We start from the raw sequence: 19,204 nt of genomic DNA on the forward strand, positions 1-19,204 counted from the left end.
ACATATCAACATATTGAACTCGTACAAACAGAACCCACATTAACCCCACCCAACCCCCGGACCAAGAGCACATTCTAAATACAGAGCAACAAAGGAGATTCAGGAGGAGGAATACACAGAAATAACCAAAATGACAAGGCAATACTAATAATAATGAAAAAAAAAATGAAAAAAAAAAGAATATTAATAGAAAAATCAATCAATCAATCAATCAATCAATCAATCAATCAATCAATCAATCAATCAATCAATCAATCAATCAATCAATCAATCAATCAATCAATCAATCAATCAATCAATCAATCAGAAAAAGGAGTGATAATCTGACATTAAGTGAAATATAACAATTGACACATTGACAAGTAGCAAAGAAGGCAACACCCAGATTTATTGAGGAAAAAAAAATCCAGTAGATTAACAATACATAAGCATTGTTAACAGTAGCAAACAGGCCAAGCAAGTGGGCATCAGTCAGCAGGCATCAGAGTCAACTCCTTTTATAAATTCAACAAATGGAGACCATACTTTTGTAACTTTGTCAGGGAAACCTCTCAGTGTATGTCTAATTTTCTTGAGTTGGAGCAGAGATAATCAGAATCAGAATCAGATTCAGCTTTATTGGCCAGGTATGCTTGAACACACAAGGAATTTGATTTAGGTAAACTGTGCTCTCTTTGTACAAGGCATAAGAATAGGACCTATAAATAAAAATGAAATAAAATAATAACATCAGCTATAAATACAAAAGAACAACAAATAGGCATGACTAATATGTACAGGCTAAAATAATATGATAAAAGTGCAGCTATGTCCTGTGATTTTCAGGCTGATGTCATTTAATTTGACCATTTAAAACAGGGGGAACGCATCCTGACAGTAATATTCCAAGCTGTCAGGATGCGTTCCCCCTGTTTTAAATAGCCTGAAAATTACAGCACTTATTTGTTGTGGGGAAAGAAGTCAGTAGTATGAATTTGAAAGATGTGTGAGCCTCCTTTCCCATGGAACAGAGGGGCAACAGAATCTGACATTAATATTCCAAGCTGTCAGGATGTGCTTTACCTGCTATAATGGAGCTGGATTTAAGACAGATATGATAAAATACAATTTATATTTATCCTATAAATGAATGAGCACACTTTCTTCCAAATGTCCATTATATTCAAAATGAAAAGTCTCTCACAAATATAACATTTTTTTTATTGATAGCAATAACAGTAGTTGGTTGTGTTAATAAAGACATAGAAACACAAACATATGTGCTGGTGTCCAACTTTAAAAATATAACTAGACAGTCATGAATTTTGGATTTCCTTTCTACAATGCAACATCTTCAGATAAAACTCGCTTAAAAAGTCAGTTTTGAACCTTAGATCTCTCCACAGTGCCTCTGTGGTACGAGAGCAACAGGTCGGGTGGTGAGCTTTTTGTGAACGTGCGCTTCCTTCGCCATTCGGGCCATTTCGGACTGGGGCGGGACTAGGGGAACAAATCTCAACGAGGACACAGAGCTCCATACAACACCGGTCCTTCGGAAGTTGTGTACGTCCACAAGCAATTTCCCACTCCTTTCTTCTCTTTTTGTCTCTCGGAAAGCTGTGTAGACTTACACCAGTCCCCTTGTTTCCCTTCGACTGGAAATTACACCCAAACGCAGCACATACAGTGTGGCATTATCATGGTTTTCACGCTCCTGAAAGCCAGCGAGTAAACACGGCGAAAACCAGAGGCTCGGCAAGACGCAAACATTACATGTCATCAACCATGCATGCATTGCGCTCGTAGGTTAGAATATGTGTTATAAATTTCGCTCTTTAAAGAAATAACAATTCTTTATGTCTATTAAACAAAGCATTCTAGTATGAGACAAACATTCAAGCAGATTTATGCCTATTAGTCCCCACAGTCGGGGTTCCTTTTAACACAAATGTACTTGAGTAGGAGTAAAAAGTACTCTGCAAAACAAATACTCTCAGAAGTACAATTTTTTGAAAAAACTACTCAAGTACATGTAGGGATGGGTACCTTTCACATTTGAACCGATACGGTACCGATACCCGGTACCTGGGAATGGGTACCGGTACTCAACGGTAGCAATTTTCGGTACTTTTGTGTTTTTATGTGGTAATAAATGTTAATTTAAAAAAAAAAAATGTTTAATTTAACATATTTATTTAATTTAACATGACATGAACAGAAACAGGATTATATAGGTGATTAGATATATTAGCTGACACGTGCTCCTGGTGTCTAATTGCTCTTTTGGGAGTTTATCAATGAACACAGGTGAATGCCTGAGGACGGGGAAAAGTCAGTTCTCCGTCTCTTGATAATAACAGGACACACAACTTACTTGTTGGGCATTCACGCACACAGAAACTGTTATAAACAGGGCAGGTAGTCGGAGCGAGAGTGAGTGCACGCGCCCGTCAGCTGCAGGCTCCGTTTGGCGCGCTCCCGCGCAGATGCAGAGAGCAGAGATGTCCACCCGATCATTCTTTATTACAGGGCGAAAATATGGAAACTCGCCTCCTCTTCCATTCCCTCACAGTCGCAGGGATGTGTTTAGGTACCGAAACATGGTACCCTTTGATTTTACGTTAGTCGGTACTCGGTACCTATAAAAGTACTGAATTCGGTACCCATCCCTAAGTACATGTAATGGAGTAAATGTAACTCGTTACTACCCACCTCTGCTTATATTACACCTCATTAGCATTGTCATTGTGAGTATGTCTGCATCTGCTGACCTCAGCATTTAGCTCAAAGTACCACAGTGCCTAAATATGGCCTGACAGAGCTGCTACTCTAGTCTTAGACTCTTGTTGACAAAAACAGGTTTTACCAAGCAAAGCTAAATGTCACTTAAAATATCCTGCACTCTCATGCTTATGTAAGCCACTTTCCAAAACCGAGAGCCTCATCTGATCGCTCATATTTCAGACATCCCCTCCAATGTCTGTTGTTTTGGTCTTCTCACGCTGTCAGGGGCATCATAATGTCTGGTTACTCATTGCCATAATACTGCCAAATAGAGTGCATTTCACTGTCTGTTGTCTCAGTGCGTGTACGTGTGTGTGTGTACGTGTGTGTGGGCAAAGTTTCCTCCCACCGCACAGCTCTGACTACAACAAGCTGCATGGCCTCAGTTCAGCCAGGCCCACAAAAGCAGATCTTATGCTGTAATTATAGCATATAGTAAGAGATAGAAATAGATCTGGTTTGAGTGACGCGCACGTGCTCACATGCTAACTCATACACAGAGCAGTGTGTGTCTGTCTCCAGTGCTGTGGAGAGGTTAGAGCAGTTCAATGATGGCTGTGGTGGTGGTCAATGAAATAAGGCTGACACTGCACTCACTCATTCGTTTCATGTGTTTAACTCTTTATGTCAGACTTACACAGCCATGTCAAACCCCTGGAGTGTCTTACAGTTGCAGAAGCTATGGCTCATTTGCAGCAATATTTTTTACATGCCAGCACTGGAGGTTCTTTTCCCCCCAAAAAAATACATGTCTGCATTTTGAGCCTCGTTTCTCCTCTCTCCTCCATTATTCTGACGGGTGTATAATCCCTTTTTTACAATCCAGAGCCAAGTAATTAAAGTAGAGAAACACAATGGGAAAGCACAGGCTTAATTATTTCCCTGCATGTCGCATTCCCTGTTCCCAGGTGATGAAGACGTACCACATGTACAACACTGACAGCATCAACGCTGAGTCCAAGCTGAAGGAGGCGGAGAAGCAGGAGGAGAAGCAGATGGGACGCTCCGACCGCCAGACGCCGCGCTCCCCCGACACCTTGGCCAGCATCAAGACGGACGAGAAGCCCGTCCGGCGCTCCAGTGTTAAAAAGATCGAGAAGATGAAGGAGAAGGTGAGGAGGAGGAGGAAGAAGAAGAGGAGGAGGAAAGATAGACTGAGAGGGGGAGGATGGAGAATGGAGGGCAAAGAGTAGAGAGGGGGGGAGGCTGTTTCACCTGTTGTCATACTGACTCACAATGTGCTTCTCTCATGAATGATTTACAAGTGCACGGCTGGCTTATTGCTAACCTTGTCTGCCACAGCTGGGGCCTGTCACACAAACATGGTTCTGCACTTTGTATTATTATCCATAATCAATACTGAGGTGTTTCAATCTAACGCCTATTACCCTCTCCTTCTCCTGCTCCTCTCCTCTCCCCCTGTCTCCCTCTCCCCTTTTTGTTTTGATCCTTGCAATCTTCTCTCTCTCTCTTTCTCTCTCTTTCTCTCTCCTTCTCTTATTAGAGACAAGCAAAGTACACAGAGAACAGGCTGAAGGCCATCAAAGCCAGGAACGAGTACCTGCTAGCACTGGAGGCCACCAACGGCTGTGTCTTCAAATATTACATCCACGACCTCTCCGACATCATTGATGTGAGTCTAAACACACTCTTTTTGTAGGTCAACATTTTTCCAACATATTGTAGACACTATTATTGTGTGTGTGTGTGTGTGTGTGTGTGTGTGTGTGTGTGTGTGTGTGTGTGTGTGTGTGTGTGTGTGTGTCTTAGCCAGTGGTGGCCCCTCTGTGAGTCTGTTCACATTAGCGTCAGTGCTGCTAATGAAGGCAGTAGAGTGGTCTCCCTCTCTGCATGCTTTCCTCTCTTTGTTTCGTTGCCTCCAAACGCTCGTCACATCAGAGCGGTGATGTCGCTCTGTGAACTCAACCTGATCTAACCCCTACACAGAGGGGGGTGTTAGGCTGGAGGGGGTTAGACTGAAATGTCATCAGTTTGATACATAATTGATTCAATATACCTCCAACTACTGCCAGAAACTCAGCAGGATGTGGTTGTGTGTTAAAGAAACGATAGAAATTCTCAAATGCATGGGAAATATTCCACTGATCCACTTCCACTGGTCAAATAAGGATCAGTGGAAGTTGCAGAACTTGCCCCAAGAGGAGTGTGTCAGTGTTATCTGAGCCATTACTGTTTACATGTTGGTGAGACCTGCAATCCAGCAGTTTCTGTGAGAGTAAATGAAGTGACAAAACTTTAAAAGGCATACAACATGGAGTTGTTCTGATAGTGATACCAGTATTGGAAATGCTCTGATTGGTCTTAATTAAGTTTCAGGTAGAAGCAAGTATAATTGTATATGAGGCAAACTTATACCATGATTTATTAACTTGAAAAATATTAACTCTCTTTACCAGAAATGTCATCCTCTATGCTGTTAGAAAACAGTGGTGTAATCTGCATGTGCATGTGCTGCTCCCATCAATGTATTAGGCTACTATTGACAGTTATTGTATAATAGGGTTCCTGGACCCTGTGGAGGTGGTGGCTGACAGGAGAATTATGGCCAAGCTGTTGTCTCTGATGGACATTTCTTTTCTATATATATTCTTGTTGAAATTCTTGTACTGTACACCTTTCTTTTTCTTTTTGCTGCTGTAACTCCATGAATTTCCCCGTTGTGGGACGAATAAAGGAGTATCTTATCTTATCTTATATTGATTATAAAGATCCAAATTCAGGTAGTTTATCACATGATGTAAGAAACCAATAACAGTGCTGTGCTATATAAGGATGAAACGTCACTTAGAGCAAGCAAAATATCAGTTATCAAAACTCTGAAATCTGTATCACATAAAATAAATGATCTCTGAAGCTCTTCAACATAAGTGAGAGATAAGGGTTCAGTTGCATCCATCAGCCACACCTATTTGTCCTTTTGACCACCTTTGCAATCTGAAATAATTAAATGTAACAAATCTATCATTAATGCTACTTTTCACGAAGATCATGTATTTTCCATTGACTGTATAAAATATGGACGTAGTATCCGTGACGTCACCCATCTGTTTCTGAAGCACTGTTTTGAGGCCAATCGGTGGCGGTGGCAGCCATATTGCTGCTGTCCAGTGATTGTGATGTAAAGAGGCGGGCTTTGAGCCTCCTAGCCAACAGCTACAGTGTTCCCGCCTGTCAATCAAGTCAGCTGTGCCTCTCATTGGAAGACTCGTAATCTCAATATCTTTGAAATTGCTGCGTTAGAAATAAATTCACCCCCCGTACAGAGTGTACCGATTGAGAAATGAGCTATCCAGACTACACTTGTTTTTTGTATCAGGCTGTAAACATGTTTATTTCTGCTGTAAAGATTAGGGATGCACCGATCCTCCTTTTTAGGTCCCCATACCGATATCGATACCTGGGCTTTGGTATCTGCTGATACCGATACTAGCCGATTTGATCCTGGTATTGATTTAACAATCTCTATTCCTTTATGTGAGGATAGAATCATGTTTTGGCAACTTCAGGCTTTTCTGACTTGATGGTGAACTGTACCTGGGTTCCAAGTGCTAAACCAGAGGCTGGAATCCCAATTAAATCCAATAACCTGTCCATTTTTTCACACTTTGAATCTATTAATAGAAGGTTTCTTCCTTCTTTGCAGTAGGCTACAGCTGATGTAAACTTCTTCCTTTGGGCTCCCATTATATTTTTCAGCGCAAGTGCCGTCTGTGGAAACATTAGGGCTGCACATGTTGCAAGTTTCCAGCAGAGTTGTTAGCAAAAGAAGCGTGACATGCACCTAAACTGCAGAGCCTCTGTAGTTATCCTCCATCATGCTCCACCGGGCAAAATGCACAGACCGGTCGGCGTTGATGACGTAGGAGACTCACATGGCTGTTGTAAACACAGAAAAGCATAGAATATGAATAGATCTGCCATATGGATCAGCACTATATATCGGCGCCTTGTCACTGATACCCGATCTAGCTTTTTGAGTCCAATCTAGCCAATATCCGATACCAGGATCAGATCGGTGCATCCCAAGTAAAGATCAACTTTTTTTTGAATTGGTGTGTATGTGGTTTCTGGTACTTCCGAAGCCAGCCTCAAGTGGATCCTCTATGAACTGCAGTTTTTAGCACATCCGCATTGGACTCATATTTTTTGACCGGATGTTGCTGCTTGGTATTTTCCTTACATTCCTGGAAATAATTGGAACACCTTTTGATGTAATGCATAATATTCTGTCTCAATGGTGTCTTCTTTTCAAACAGTCTTAGAGCACTAATTTTCTGTATGCACTTGCTCATATTTAACAGAGGGTTTAACCTGAGCTGGGCCATTTAATATTGATAGCAATCAAATCCTCTCCATACAGGGTTAGCAGTATTCAGCTATTGAAATTAAGTAATATTATGACATTTTTTCATTACGACAGCTTTAGATTGGCACTTTGAATTAGTTACAATGTTACAATGTTACAATGTCATTTAGCAGACGCTTTTATCCACAGCGACGTACATACGAGAACAAGAACAACACAAGCAAAGATCTAGACAAGAGGAAACAAGATCAGTAAGAGTAACAAAGTGCTTAAAGTCAATTTGGGTGCAGGTACTGCCAAGCAGTGTAAAGGCAATGCACAAAAGTAAGTAAGGAATTTTTTTAATTATTTTTTTAATTAGGACCATCTACAATGAAGCTACCAAACCATTTAAGACCTTCCATTATCATCATCAACAATTAACATCACCACAATAATGACCAAAGTACCAAGTGCTGGGTCACTCCAGAGCTGAACACAGATTCCCAGAGTAGAGCAGGACAGTGTGAGTCAACTGTAGCTGGAAGACATGATCTGCCACTGGGGACAACAGTGGAGAACAGTCTAGCTAAGTGCATAGTGCTTCCTAAAGAGCTGGGTCTTTCGCTGTCTTTTGAAAGTAGAGAGGGACTCTGCAGATCGAATGGAGTTGGACAATTCATTCCACCACTTAGGGACAACAGAAGAGAAGAGTCCAGCTAGTGATTTTGATTTTGAGGCCTTGTGTGCTGGAAGCACTAGGCGGTTTTCAGAGGCTGAGCGTAGCGGGCGAGAAGGGCTGTAGACCTGGATGAGGGGTTCCAGGTAAACTGAAGCGGTTTTGGTGACTGCTTTGTAAGTCATGATTAGAGTTTTGTATCTGATGCGAGCTGCAACTGGAAGCCAGTGTAGCGAGATGAGCAGGGGAGTGACATGAGCTGTCTTAGGCTGGTTGAAGACCAGACGTGCTGCTGCTGTGTTCTGGATCATTTGCAGAGGTTTAACTGTCACAAAAGTTCAAGTATTCAAACATACTATCACAACTCCTCTATTCCAATGACCTGATTTTCTTTGCAGATTACTTTTTGTTGCCAGTTTCATTTGCCTGCCAGGCCATGTGTTTTCATGTATTTTTTTGTGTGTGTATGTGTGTGACAGTGCTGTGATCTAGGCTACCATGCCAGCCTGCACCGCGCCCTCAGGACATACCTGTCTGCAGAACAGAACGTAGAGACGTCCAAACACTCTGGCCTGGAGACACTGGATGGAGCAGCGGAGAGCCTGGAGCCCAACGGGGACAAACAGAAGCTGATGGAGACCTACAACAACGTTTTCTGCCCCCCGGCTCGCTTCGACTTCCAGTCCCACATGGGAGACACGGTAGGCTTCTAAAGGCTCCAGGGCGTTATCAGCTGTCTTTCCTTCAATGATAACTTACTCTTTTTGAAGCTCTAGCCTGTTGAAGAAGAGCTGAATTTGTGCTGCAAATTGTTATATGTCTCCCTTTTTTCTGTGTTATGTGTGTGTGGGTGTAGATGGGAGTGATGTGTGCCCAGCAGCCGGTGGAAAGCGAGCTAATCCAGAGGTGTCAGCAGCTGCTGTCCCGCCTTTCCACGCTCAAGATTGAGAATGAAGAGGTCAGGCAACTTTCTAATTCTTCTGATATGATTCAATAGTGTGCTTCATCCGTTTGTTACGCACACCTTTTTTCTTTTAACGTTCTCTTCATCTTTCACCCAACTAGGTGAAGAAAACCATGGAGGCCACTCTGTCCACCATCCAGGACATGGTGACGGTGGAGGACTACGATGTTTCCGATTGCTTCCACCACAGCAACAGCATGGAGTCGGTCAAATCCACTTTCAGCGAATCATATCTCAGTAAGCCCAGCCTCGCCAAACGACGCGCCAATCAGCAAGAGACGGAGCAGTTCTACTTCACCGTGAGTGTGAACTATGGCATTCAGGGATTTCTCAGGAGTAATCCGGTGACATAAATGAGCATAATCATCATTGCACACCTGACTGTGTTGTGTGTGTGTGTGTGTGTGTGTGTGTGTGTGTGTGTGTGTGTGTGTGGTGTGTGTTTTGTAGAAGCTGAAGGAGTTTCTTGAGGGCAGGAACCTTATCACAAAGCTGGACGCCAAGCACGACCTGATTGAGAAGACCCTGGGAGAAAGTGAGTGGGACTGTCATCATGTCTTTTATACTGTATCTTTCTGCCAAAAGTTTTGAGAATGACACAAATATTACATTTTCACAAAGTCTGCTGCTTCAGGGTTTTTAGGTGTTTTTGTCAGATGTTTCTACGGTATAATGAAATACAATTAGAAGCATTTCATAAGTATCAAAAGCTTTTATTGAGAATTACACAGAATTCATGCAATAAGTCAATATTTGCAGTGTTGACCCTTCTTTTTCAAGGCCTCTGCAATTCTCCCTGGCATGCTGTCAATCAACTTCTGGACCAAATCCTGACTGATGGCAGTCCATTCTTGCATAATCAATGTTTGGGTTTTGTCAGAATTTGTGGGTTTTTGATTGTCCACCCGCCTCTTGAGGATTGACCACAAGTTCTCAATGGGATTAAGATCTGGGGAGTTTCCTGGCCAAGGGCCCAAAATCTTAATGTTTTGTTCCCCGAGCCATTTTGTTATGACTTTTGCTTTATGGCAAGGTGCTCCATCATGCTGGAAAAGGCATTCTTCATCACCAAACTGCCCTTGGATGGTTGGGAGAAGTTGCTCTCGGGGGACGTTCTGGTACCATTCTTTATTCATGGCTGTGTTTTTAGGCAAGATTGTGAGAGAGCCCACTCCCTTGACCGAAAAGCAACCCCACACATGAATGGTCTCAGGATGCTTCACTGTTGGCAAGAGACAGGACTGATGGTAGCGCTCACCTCGTCTTCTCCGAACAAGCCTTCCTCCAGATGCCCCAAACAATGGGAAAGGGGATTCATCAGAGAAAATGACTTTACCCCAGTCCTCAGCAGTCCAGTCCCTGTACCTTCTGCAGAATATCAGTCTGTCCCTGATGTTTTTACTGGAGAGAAGTGGCTTCTTTGCTGCCCTCCTTGACACCAGGCCTTCCTCCAAAAGTCTTCGCCTCACTGTGCGTGCAGATGCACTCACACCTGCCTGCTGCCATTCCTGAGCAAGCTCTGCACTGGGGGTGGCCCGATCCCGCAGCTGTAACACCTTCAGGAGACGGTCCTGGTGCTTGCTGGACTTTCTTGGGTGCCCTGGAGCCTGTTTGGCAACAATTGAACCCCTCTCCTTGAAGTTCTTGATAATTCGATAGACGGATGACTGAGGTGCAATCTTACTCGCTGCTATAAACTTCCCTGTTAGGCCCTTTTTGTGCAATGCAATGATGGCTGCACGTGTTTCCTTGCAGGTAACCATGGCTAACAGATGAGGAACAATGGTGTCATGCACCATCTTCCTTTTAAAGCGTCCAGTCACTCAATCATGACAGATTGATCACCAGCCTTGTCCTCATCAACACCCACACCTGTGTTAATGTGTGTGACACCTGTGTGTCATTGAAATGATGTTAGCTGGTCCTTTTGTGGCAGGGCTGAAATGCAGTGGAAATGTATTTTTGGTGATAAAGTTCATTTTCAAGGCAAAGAGGGACTTTGCAGTTAATTGTAGTTGAGCTGATCACTCCTCATACCATTCTGGAGTATATGCAAATTGCCATTATAAAAACTGAAACAGCAGACTTTGTGAAAATTAGTAGTTGTGTCATTCTCAAAACTTTTGGCCATGACTGTAGAGCAATGTGTGGCCCATGCAGGGAATAAGAGTAACTGTGATAAAGAAGCTGTGAGTGTTGGTGTGTGTGTGTGGAGGGCGAGGTCACTGTGACAATGAGCATATGTGGATGCAGCTGTGTGTTACAGCGTGAGGAAGTGGCCGAATGTGTCTGCATTTCCCTCACCTGACAGGAAACTCTCTCCTGAGTGTGTATGTGCAGCCTCAGTGGGAAGTTTGTCGTCCCCCCCCCCAGTTTCAGTCCATCTGAAGCCGTTTCCTCACGTGTCCCTCTGCTACTATAACCATCTATCTCTCTTCTCCCCTCCCCCGCTTCCTGTTTCTCCCTCTTTTAGGTCAGAAGACTGACTGTTGCCTTGCCAGGTAGGTGTGGTGAAGGAAGGAAACATGCTCACACACATGCACACACACACACATATATAACATAGTGAAGTTTAAGCTTGATTTCTTGGCAGCCTGGGCTATTATTATTCCCTTGACTGTTTATAGATATTCTCAACACATGTGCATATGTGTCTTTGTATACAAATAGAACGTTACCAGAGTTGTGAGTATATATAGACTTTCTCTGGAGACATAATGACAGAGTGCTGTTTTCTTTCCCTCTCCCCTCTCTCCCTCTGTTTAGTGGACGGAGAAACTCTTCAGTACGGAAGCAGGTAATTATCTGTCATAAGTGTCTGTGTGTGTTTGTCTCTGAGTGACTGTCAGCTTGTCAGTGAGAGCCCCATATCTTTGTAGTTGTAACTCAAACCACATGTTTTCTCACAGCATCCTCTGTATAGAGACATATGGGCATCTGGAGTTTCACAGCAGTGTGGTTATAATCACTTATAACCCGACACACAGATATAAACATTTATATCTCCTGTTAAATCTGCAGTCTGTTGTTGCGAAGACATGCAAGCTGACACAACACATCAGCTTGCAAAATCAACCTTTATCAGGGAATCCCATGTTTGGGGTTCCCCCTTGTGGCCGGCTCGTGTAATGACCGTTAGCGCCTCTTTTACAGATAAATAATGTTAGATCATTTTAAGATTTCAATCAGATTATTAACCCAATAAACAACGGGGAACTTCACATGATAAGGGATGCATGTCATCAGACGTTCATTCCCCAACTCCTGGTGATTTCTGGAAATCCCAAACAAACAAAGGGAAAAAGGAAAAAAAGCGCTGTCTCTTAGCAACTGCTGGGTACTGCGCCCAATCTCTCTCCACCTCGCACCGTTAATGTGTGCACTGGATGCTTGTGCGGAAATCCTCCTGTCAAATAGCATGCTGTGTTTTGTTTCCACACTGTCCTATTTTTTTTTTGGGAGTAATTCTTCTTCCTCTGTTTTAGGAATCTGGTGAAGCCATTCCTCTGATGGTGGAGAGCTGCATCCGCTTCATCAGTCGCCATGGTGAGAGGAATTTTCCAATGAAGTGATAGGCAGCTTAAGTGTTTGGTGTGTTTGTCCTATAGGAAGTGAGCTTTCAAAATCTGCTAGGTCTTAATTTCCAAAACACAAAAATGCTCAATCTCTGGAACCTTTAAATCCTTAAAAGGGACATTGTGTGTTTACTTGTGTAGGTCTGCAGCATGAAGGCATCTTCAGAGTTTCAGGCTCTCAGGTGGAGGTCAACGACATCAAGAATGCCTTCGAGAGAGGTATGACTAATCTCAAAAGAAGCACAAACATTTAAAAAACAGGCCAAGATTTTCCAGTGCTTTATTATCTCTGTCCCTCTCCCTCTTCCTCCCTCTTCTCTCTGTCTTCCTGTTCGGATGTAGGTGAGGACCCTCTGGCAGGGGACCAGAATGACCACGACATGGACTCCATTGCTGGCGTTCTGAAGCTTTACTTCAGAGGACTGGACCAAGCCCTCTTCCCTAAGGAAGTCTTCCATGATCTCATATCCTGCGTCTGTGAGTGTCTCATCCCTTTTGTCTGCCTCGTGTGTGAGTGTATATTTATGTGGCTGATTGTGTGAGCGATCTCCTGGGTTTCATGGTTGTTTCTATTTTCCAGCGATGGAGAGTCTACAGGAGAGAGCAGTCCATGTTAAGAAAGGTCTGCAATCTCTACCGAACAAAACACTCGTCGTGATGAGATACTTGTTTTCCTTCCTCAACCAGTGAGTGCCTCCACTTCAACACACATACACCCACATAGAAACATGTATGCACAAACACGCACCACAAATCTAGAGTAAACCAGGGGATGTAAAGTTAAAAAAATAACATTGTTCTGGAAGAAAAACTGTTATAGTCTTTGTATCTCTAAGTTTTAAAATGCAGAGTCTGTTTCAGTGTGGAGCAAGACTGCGGCTTAGTAGATGATTCATAAAGCTCACAAATAAGGTTCAATAGAAAGTGACACAGTATCAGCTAAGCATCAGAAGCTGTGTGCCGAGAAACAACATCACTCAAGGAACAAACAATGTCATCAAAATTGATCAAAAGTACATTTCCACACACTGAAAAGTTCCTGTCACTGTTTTCAAGAGCTCAGATTTGTTGAATTCCGACACTGTTTCACTTCAGCTTTCTTTTAAGAGTGCTAAAAGTCAGAGCTCAACCCACATGTACTATGAGCACATCACTGGTTGTGGTGTGAGACACTGAAGTTAGCTTCTAATTGGCAGCCTCTGATTCTGCTGTTAATGGAATCTTTACTCGTAGTGCAGAGTGCCTGACTCACCGTCTTTGGCCTCTCTGAATGCTCTGAAAGTGTATCAGTCGTTTTAGGTAGCATTTTAATGGTTTCTGAAATTTAAGTTTTAGAATCTGAAACTGTGAAATTATGATATAAATCTGGTGAGTGTTGGAGACATTCTAGTCCAGTCTGATAAGTCTAGATTTAGTGGTTCTGGATCAGTACTTGGTTACCTTAACATTCCTCTTAAAGCTAGGGTTGGTAGTCTCGGTAAACCAGCATGAATTTGAATGTAGCTTTTCCTCATGACTCCGTCTAACCCCTCCCCTCCTCCCTCAGAGCTCCTCCAAAACGACGCCCCCCCCGCTCACATGCACGAGCGCCGCTGATTCTCGACCATATGATGGTGACTGATTCAAAACCGGTCCTCACCAAAACATTCTCATAGTGAAAGTTAAAAACACAAACAAACATGGCTGCTGTTAGTACTCACAACTATCATGCTAGCATTATCCAGTTGTACCAGTGACACGATATCAGGAGAAAAGTTATAACACATATAAAACTGTAACAGCTCTACTGTTTGTTAAACGTGTTCAGTGTAGATGTTCTTAATTCCTACAGTGTTGACAGTCAGTGAAGGCATCAGGAGAGGTGTAGAGTGTGTGAGCGGGAGAGAGGAGAGACAAGAGGAGAAGTTTTTCATTCATTCAAACATTGATTGTTGTTTTGTTGGTTGGCGTGATCACGGCCGACAGTGACCGGTTATTAAAGATCAACGTGTTCATGAATCCGCTCGTCATCCCTACAGCGTCCGGACGGACGCTACAATAAATATATATTTTCTGTAGGACTTACTGAACGTCATTAATTATTCTGCTTGTTGGTGAGAGCTTATTAGACTCTGATCCGGACTACAGTCCTGAGCAAAGCACCTCACCAGGTCAGAGGGGACAGGCCCGAGGACGAGCGAGAGGGGCAGTAAATAGAGTCAGGGGAAGTAGAGGCAGGAGACGGGGACTCGGAGGAGTGCACGCCGGGGAAATGTACGCGCAGGAGGAGGGCATAACGGCTGGACGGGATTTGATTGGTTCAAAATTTGGGGGCCAAAAAACTGTGATTGATTAGTGTTTTCCCAGGTTTACTCCGGCTGTAGATAGCAGTTTTTTTTCACTCTTTTTTAGGAACACATCATGTAATGATTGCCATCAGGACATAAAGATCATTTTAACCAGTATAACAAAAAGTGTATCTAAATCTGATTACCAACCCCAGCTTTAACAGCCAGATCAGAAGCGGCAAATCAGATACTTACTTCAACATACTGTGGGTGTAGAGCAGGGGTCTGCAACCCGGGGTTCTGGAGCCGCATGTGGCTCTTTCATCCTTATGCTGAGGCTCCCTGTGGCTTTGGAAAATAAATCAATTTAAGTAGTTTTTTTTTTTTAATTGTAATGCACAGAGGTAATGAATATTGTCATTCAGATTGTCAATATATGAATGGCAAAAGGTTTAAATCACTGTCAGTTCTGTTTGTTACTGGACGAGGTGGAGAGCACGATCTCCTGGCTGTCCAGAGGGGCGGTGCTGAAACGCTTTGCCACGTGTCTGGAACAGGTGCAAACTTTCCTGAGCAGCAAAGGGCTCATCTTTTTTAACTATATGGTAGACATGAACGCAAACCTAAACACACTGAACACAAATCTTCAGGGGAGGCCCGGGCCTGAGACTGCGACCTCTTCCTCAGGGTGTGGGAAGTGGCTTTAAGTTGGGGGTGCTGTAGTAAGAGGTGCAATTTTTTTGTTCTTTTTGCATTTAGGTTACTTATGCAACTGATAGGCTATAGCGCACATACATTTTATTTGTATTATTCTGGTTTGAATACAAGCTTTCAAGAGAACTTTGCATTATAAATTCACAATTTGCAGCTTCCATACACCGTTGTACAGCAAAGAGCATACAAGCCAAACCTGGCAAAACAGGCCCAAAAGGCAGTAAAGCGCATTGAACAGAACTCATCCAAATACATTTAGTCTTTAAGCAGGCACACACACACAGGGCCCAGGCATCGGGTTATTTTAAAATGAATAATTATTTAAAATTGCTATAATTATTTCTCAAATCTTCCTCAGGCATTACATTTTCAGAAAATAATACAATGGAAAAAAAATGTGAGAATTAATGTATTTGTTTCAACTTATTTATGCATCCAGAAAAAATTGTGTGATGCCTTTTCCAAAAGTGGGTGCTGCAGCACCCTCAGCACCCCTACTTCCCATAGCCATGTGTGTGCAAGTAAGAATTTCATCTAGTCGCTTTTATGCGAGTGCATATGTTTTAATGCTCCCTCTAACAAAGGCACTGTATTAGACATTATGGTTGAAAGCTGCCTTCTTTTTCTCCTGCGTAGTCAGTCTCCTCCACCTGTACTCTCTCCTGCACAAGCAGCATCACACACCAAAGACAGACAGAACTTCACAAGCGTTTCGCTGTTTCCACAAATGAAGCAGTCTATGGCTGATTATTTAAAAAACAGAATGAGGAGAGAGAGGAGGAGGAGGCTGGTGGCGATGGGGGGGGGCAGAAAAAGGTACCAAATCAGACTGCGGTCAAGCCAGTCTTCTTCTGAAACGATAGTGAAGCCAGCCTCCACTGTATTCTGTTGTGGGCGTTTAGAACAGGCATTACTGTAATAGCATGGAAACTAGGATTTTACATTTTCTGAATAAATGATGATTTTAGATATTTTCAAAGTGAGAATATTTTAAGAATCCCAGTATCCACTGACTACTTTCATTTCAGGCTGATAGTGGAAGACGTCAGGGTGTAACCCTGTCAATAACTCTCAATCTGATGTATCATTTCAAAATAAAAGACACTTGAAATGTAGCATAAATGCGATAATTTGGGGTACTTAATTGGTTTCATAAGCAACACACTACAGTTTTTATACACAGCAGAAAGGTAAAAAAAAAATGATATATGCATTGTTATCTTCATTTAAAGGATTTGCTGCTCCTGGTGTTTTCTTTTATGTGGAAACCGAGGGTTAAAGGTTGCCGACCCCTGGTGTAGAGGGAAAAAGACTTAGAACTTAATGTGTGTTTGAAATGAGCATTACTTCTAGACCTATGAATGTATGCTAACAGAGGTCACAATAAGATACCACCCTCAATATCAACCACTTTGAATATAAATTGATAATTGCAAAAAAGTCTTTTTGAACAAATACAGACTTTTTAAAACAAACAATAAAAACAATAAATTGACTTCCCCTTCAAAAGCATTGAAGCTAAGCTCAAGAGAATCAAATGCACTTTGTTTAACAGCTCTCCCAATCCTCTAAATTCCCCCATAAACACTGAGCACTTGCATAAACACCAGAATGAGGTTAAGAGGCTTTCATTTGGCCTCCTCTCACCAAATCTAAACATCCTGTAACCCTTATGAGAAGTCAAGTGTGGACCCTAATGAAAGCTGAAAGTGTAAAGAACATTTCAGTCATTTAAGGGGGAATAACTTGTTTCACAACCTTGAAGACTGAAACATTTGTTCACTTGAAGTAAAGTTTATTTGTGTTGTCTAACATATGGTGTCTCTGGCTAACATATGTCATGAATCAAAGCTTTTCAATAAGATCAAACAAACAAATAAAAGCCTTGCAAAGAGCATTTGCTGATGAGTTTAGGAGAGTTTAAGAGGTACATTTGTCAAAGTTCAATGTAATTTACTCTGACTTCCCTGGATGATATTCTGTACTACACATAAAACAACAATCGGACATGCATACATTTTCTGCGCTGTCCAATCCATCTTTACAATCCATGACAAACTCTTTCAGTAGAAGGAGATAGCTACAAGGGAGAGAAAGACAAGAAGAAATGGGAGGTGGAAGATGTGATATTTGAGACTCCTGGGTAAACCAAGTGCTCCCAGACAGAAAGGGAGCTTCTCCTTTAACTTGAGTGATTTATAATCTGTAGTATCCTCCTGCATCTTCTCACACATGAACACACACACACACACATCATTAGAGCTTCCATCACTGACATGACAGTGTACAAATGAAGTGATGCATCAATGTGGGATTTTTGGGGATGGTAACCTTTGGATACCTGTAGGAAATAAATGACATGTCTTAGTTGTTTGTGGGCATAGTCAGGTTTGTATACATATTCATCTGAACTCTGACCCTGCTCTCTTCCTCATAGTCTGTCCCAGTACAGTGAGGACAACATGATGGACCCCTACAACCTGGCCATCTGTTTTGGCCCCACACTGATGTCTGTCCCCGAGGGCCATGACCAGGTGTCCTGCCAGGCCCACGTAAACGAGCTCATTAAAACCATCATCATCCACCATGACACCATCTTCCCCGGGCCGCAGGACCTGCAGGGCCCCATCTACAGCATCCCTGGAGCAGGGGACGACTTTTGGTGAGGACATGGTGCAAGATTTCTTGGAGTCAGAGTTCATGTTGGATAGGAATTCAAATGGCTACAGCAGTTAGTAGCACAGCAGGGAAAGTTGTGTCAAGTTTTCATCTTTCAAGAGGGGATTTGGAGATGATGATGAGGCCAGAAAGAGGTGTTCGGGAAGAGTGGGTGTACTCGGGGTTTGATTTAAAGGCTGCCATGGAGTGATGAGGGGGCCCAGCTTGAGTGCTCCTCTCAGGGCCGGGGGGCCACGAGGATCAGCTTACCCTCCATCCCACTGGAGATTAAGCACCGCCTGACTGCCTCAGTCTGGGAGAGCACAGCATGAACAAACTCACACACAACTATACACTCAGTGGTCGACTTTCAACTCCACTGTAATGACAAGCCTGGGCACCAGTTACTATGATAACTGCCTGTTAGTACAGTGTTTCAAGAGGGCTCCGTTTTTACTGTAAGAGGTGTAGACACAATTCATTAATCAATATAGATTAGATGTTGCAAAATTAAGGATGTGCACGTACAGTCAACTAAATGAATATACAGTACGTTATCACCCTTGCTAGCAGGCATGAAATTAATTATCAGTTAAACCAATTATTAATACGTTTATTGCTGCAGGCTCAAAATGCTGGTCATTGTTGGATCTAAAATGTAGTGCAACCACATGCTATTAGCGAGGGCTGTAGCTCCAGTTATGGGTTACTGCTGTCTACTACCGGGATGAGAACAAGTGCACATGACAGATGGCATTTAACAGCACGGCAGGGTTTGTCAGTATGTTGAACTATAAAAAGGAGATAAAGTTGTATGTAGGCTTTGTCTGATTAAACTGACCTTTAACCGTCCAACAAGAGCAAAGCATAACCAGCACAGGCATGTGGAGGATAACTTGCAAGAGGGAACAAAAGGCTGGTGGTGCTAGCTCTGCTAGTGTTAGCAACACTTAGCAAACCAGGTAGATTTTTTCCCTTTTTACCAGCAGACTCTCAGTGACCCTGTGTAGAGCCGTGCTAAATATATTGTTCAGACTATTTCTAATTGTGTTTCCATACCTTTAGACTTGGCGATTAGTCAGAATTTCTATTCTGTTATTATGACAAGTAGTTTTAGAACATCCTTACACCCAATATTTATTTTATTTTATTTCTATTTAAGATAAGATATTACTTTATTGATCCCCTGGGGGGGAAATTCAGTTGTTACAGCAACCCAGACATAAGTACAATCAAGAAAGAAGTTTCAATAAGTACAAAATAAGTACAAAATAAAAT

At 42.6% G+C, this 19,204-nt stretch overlaps 1 protein-coding gene across 2 annotated transcripts in view; it reads left to right on the forward strand.

The window, feature by feature from the left end:
• srgap2 (SLIT-ROBO Rho GTPase activating protein 2) overlaps positions 1-19,204 on the forward strand; it is a 96,038-nt gene that overhangs the window by 69,137 nt on the left and 7,697 nt on the right. For both annotated transcript variants that reach the window (XM_034681211.1, XM_034681219.1), the window contains exons 5-17: positions 3,672-3,875; positions 4,268-4,396; positions 8,228-8,449; positions 8,605-8,706; positions 8,814-9,011; positions 9,163-9,247; positions 11,186-11,213; positions 11,479-11,509; positions 12,198-12,258; positions 12,429-12,506; positions 12,630-12,764; positions 12,868-12,973; positions 17,706-17,930. In XM_034681211.1, the coding sequence (XP_034537102.1) occupies positions 3,672-3,875; positions 4,268-4,396; positions 8,228-8,449; positions 8,605-8,706; positions 8,814-9,011; positions 9,163-9,247; positions 11,186-11,213; positions 11,479-11,509; positions 12,198-12,258; positions 12,429-12,506; positions 12,630-12,764; positions 12,868-12,973; positions 17,706-17,930 (1,604 nt within the window). The remainder of the gene's footprint in view (positions 1-3,671; positions 3,876-4,267; positions 4,397-8,227; positions 8,450-8,604; positions 8,707-8,813; positions 9,012-9,162; positions 9,248-11,185; positions 11,214-11,478; positions 11,510-12,197; positions 12,259-12,428; positions 12,507-12,629; positions 12,765-12,867; positions 12,974-17,705; positions 17,931-19,204) is intronic.

The sequence above is a fragment of the Notolabrus celidotus genome, chromosome 1 (assembly GCF_009762535.1).
Source record: "Notolabrus celidotus isolate fNotCel1 chromosome 1, fNotCel1.pri, whole genome shotgun sequence".
Taxonomy (NCBI): Eukaryota; Metazoa; Chordata; class Actinopteri; order Labriformes; family Labridae; genus Notolabrus; species Notolabrus celidotus.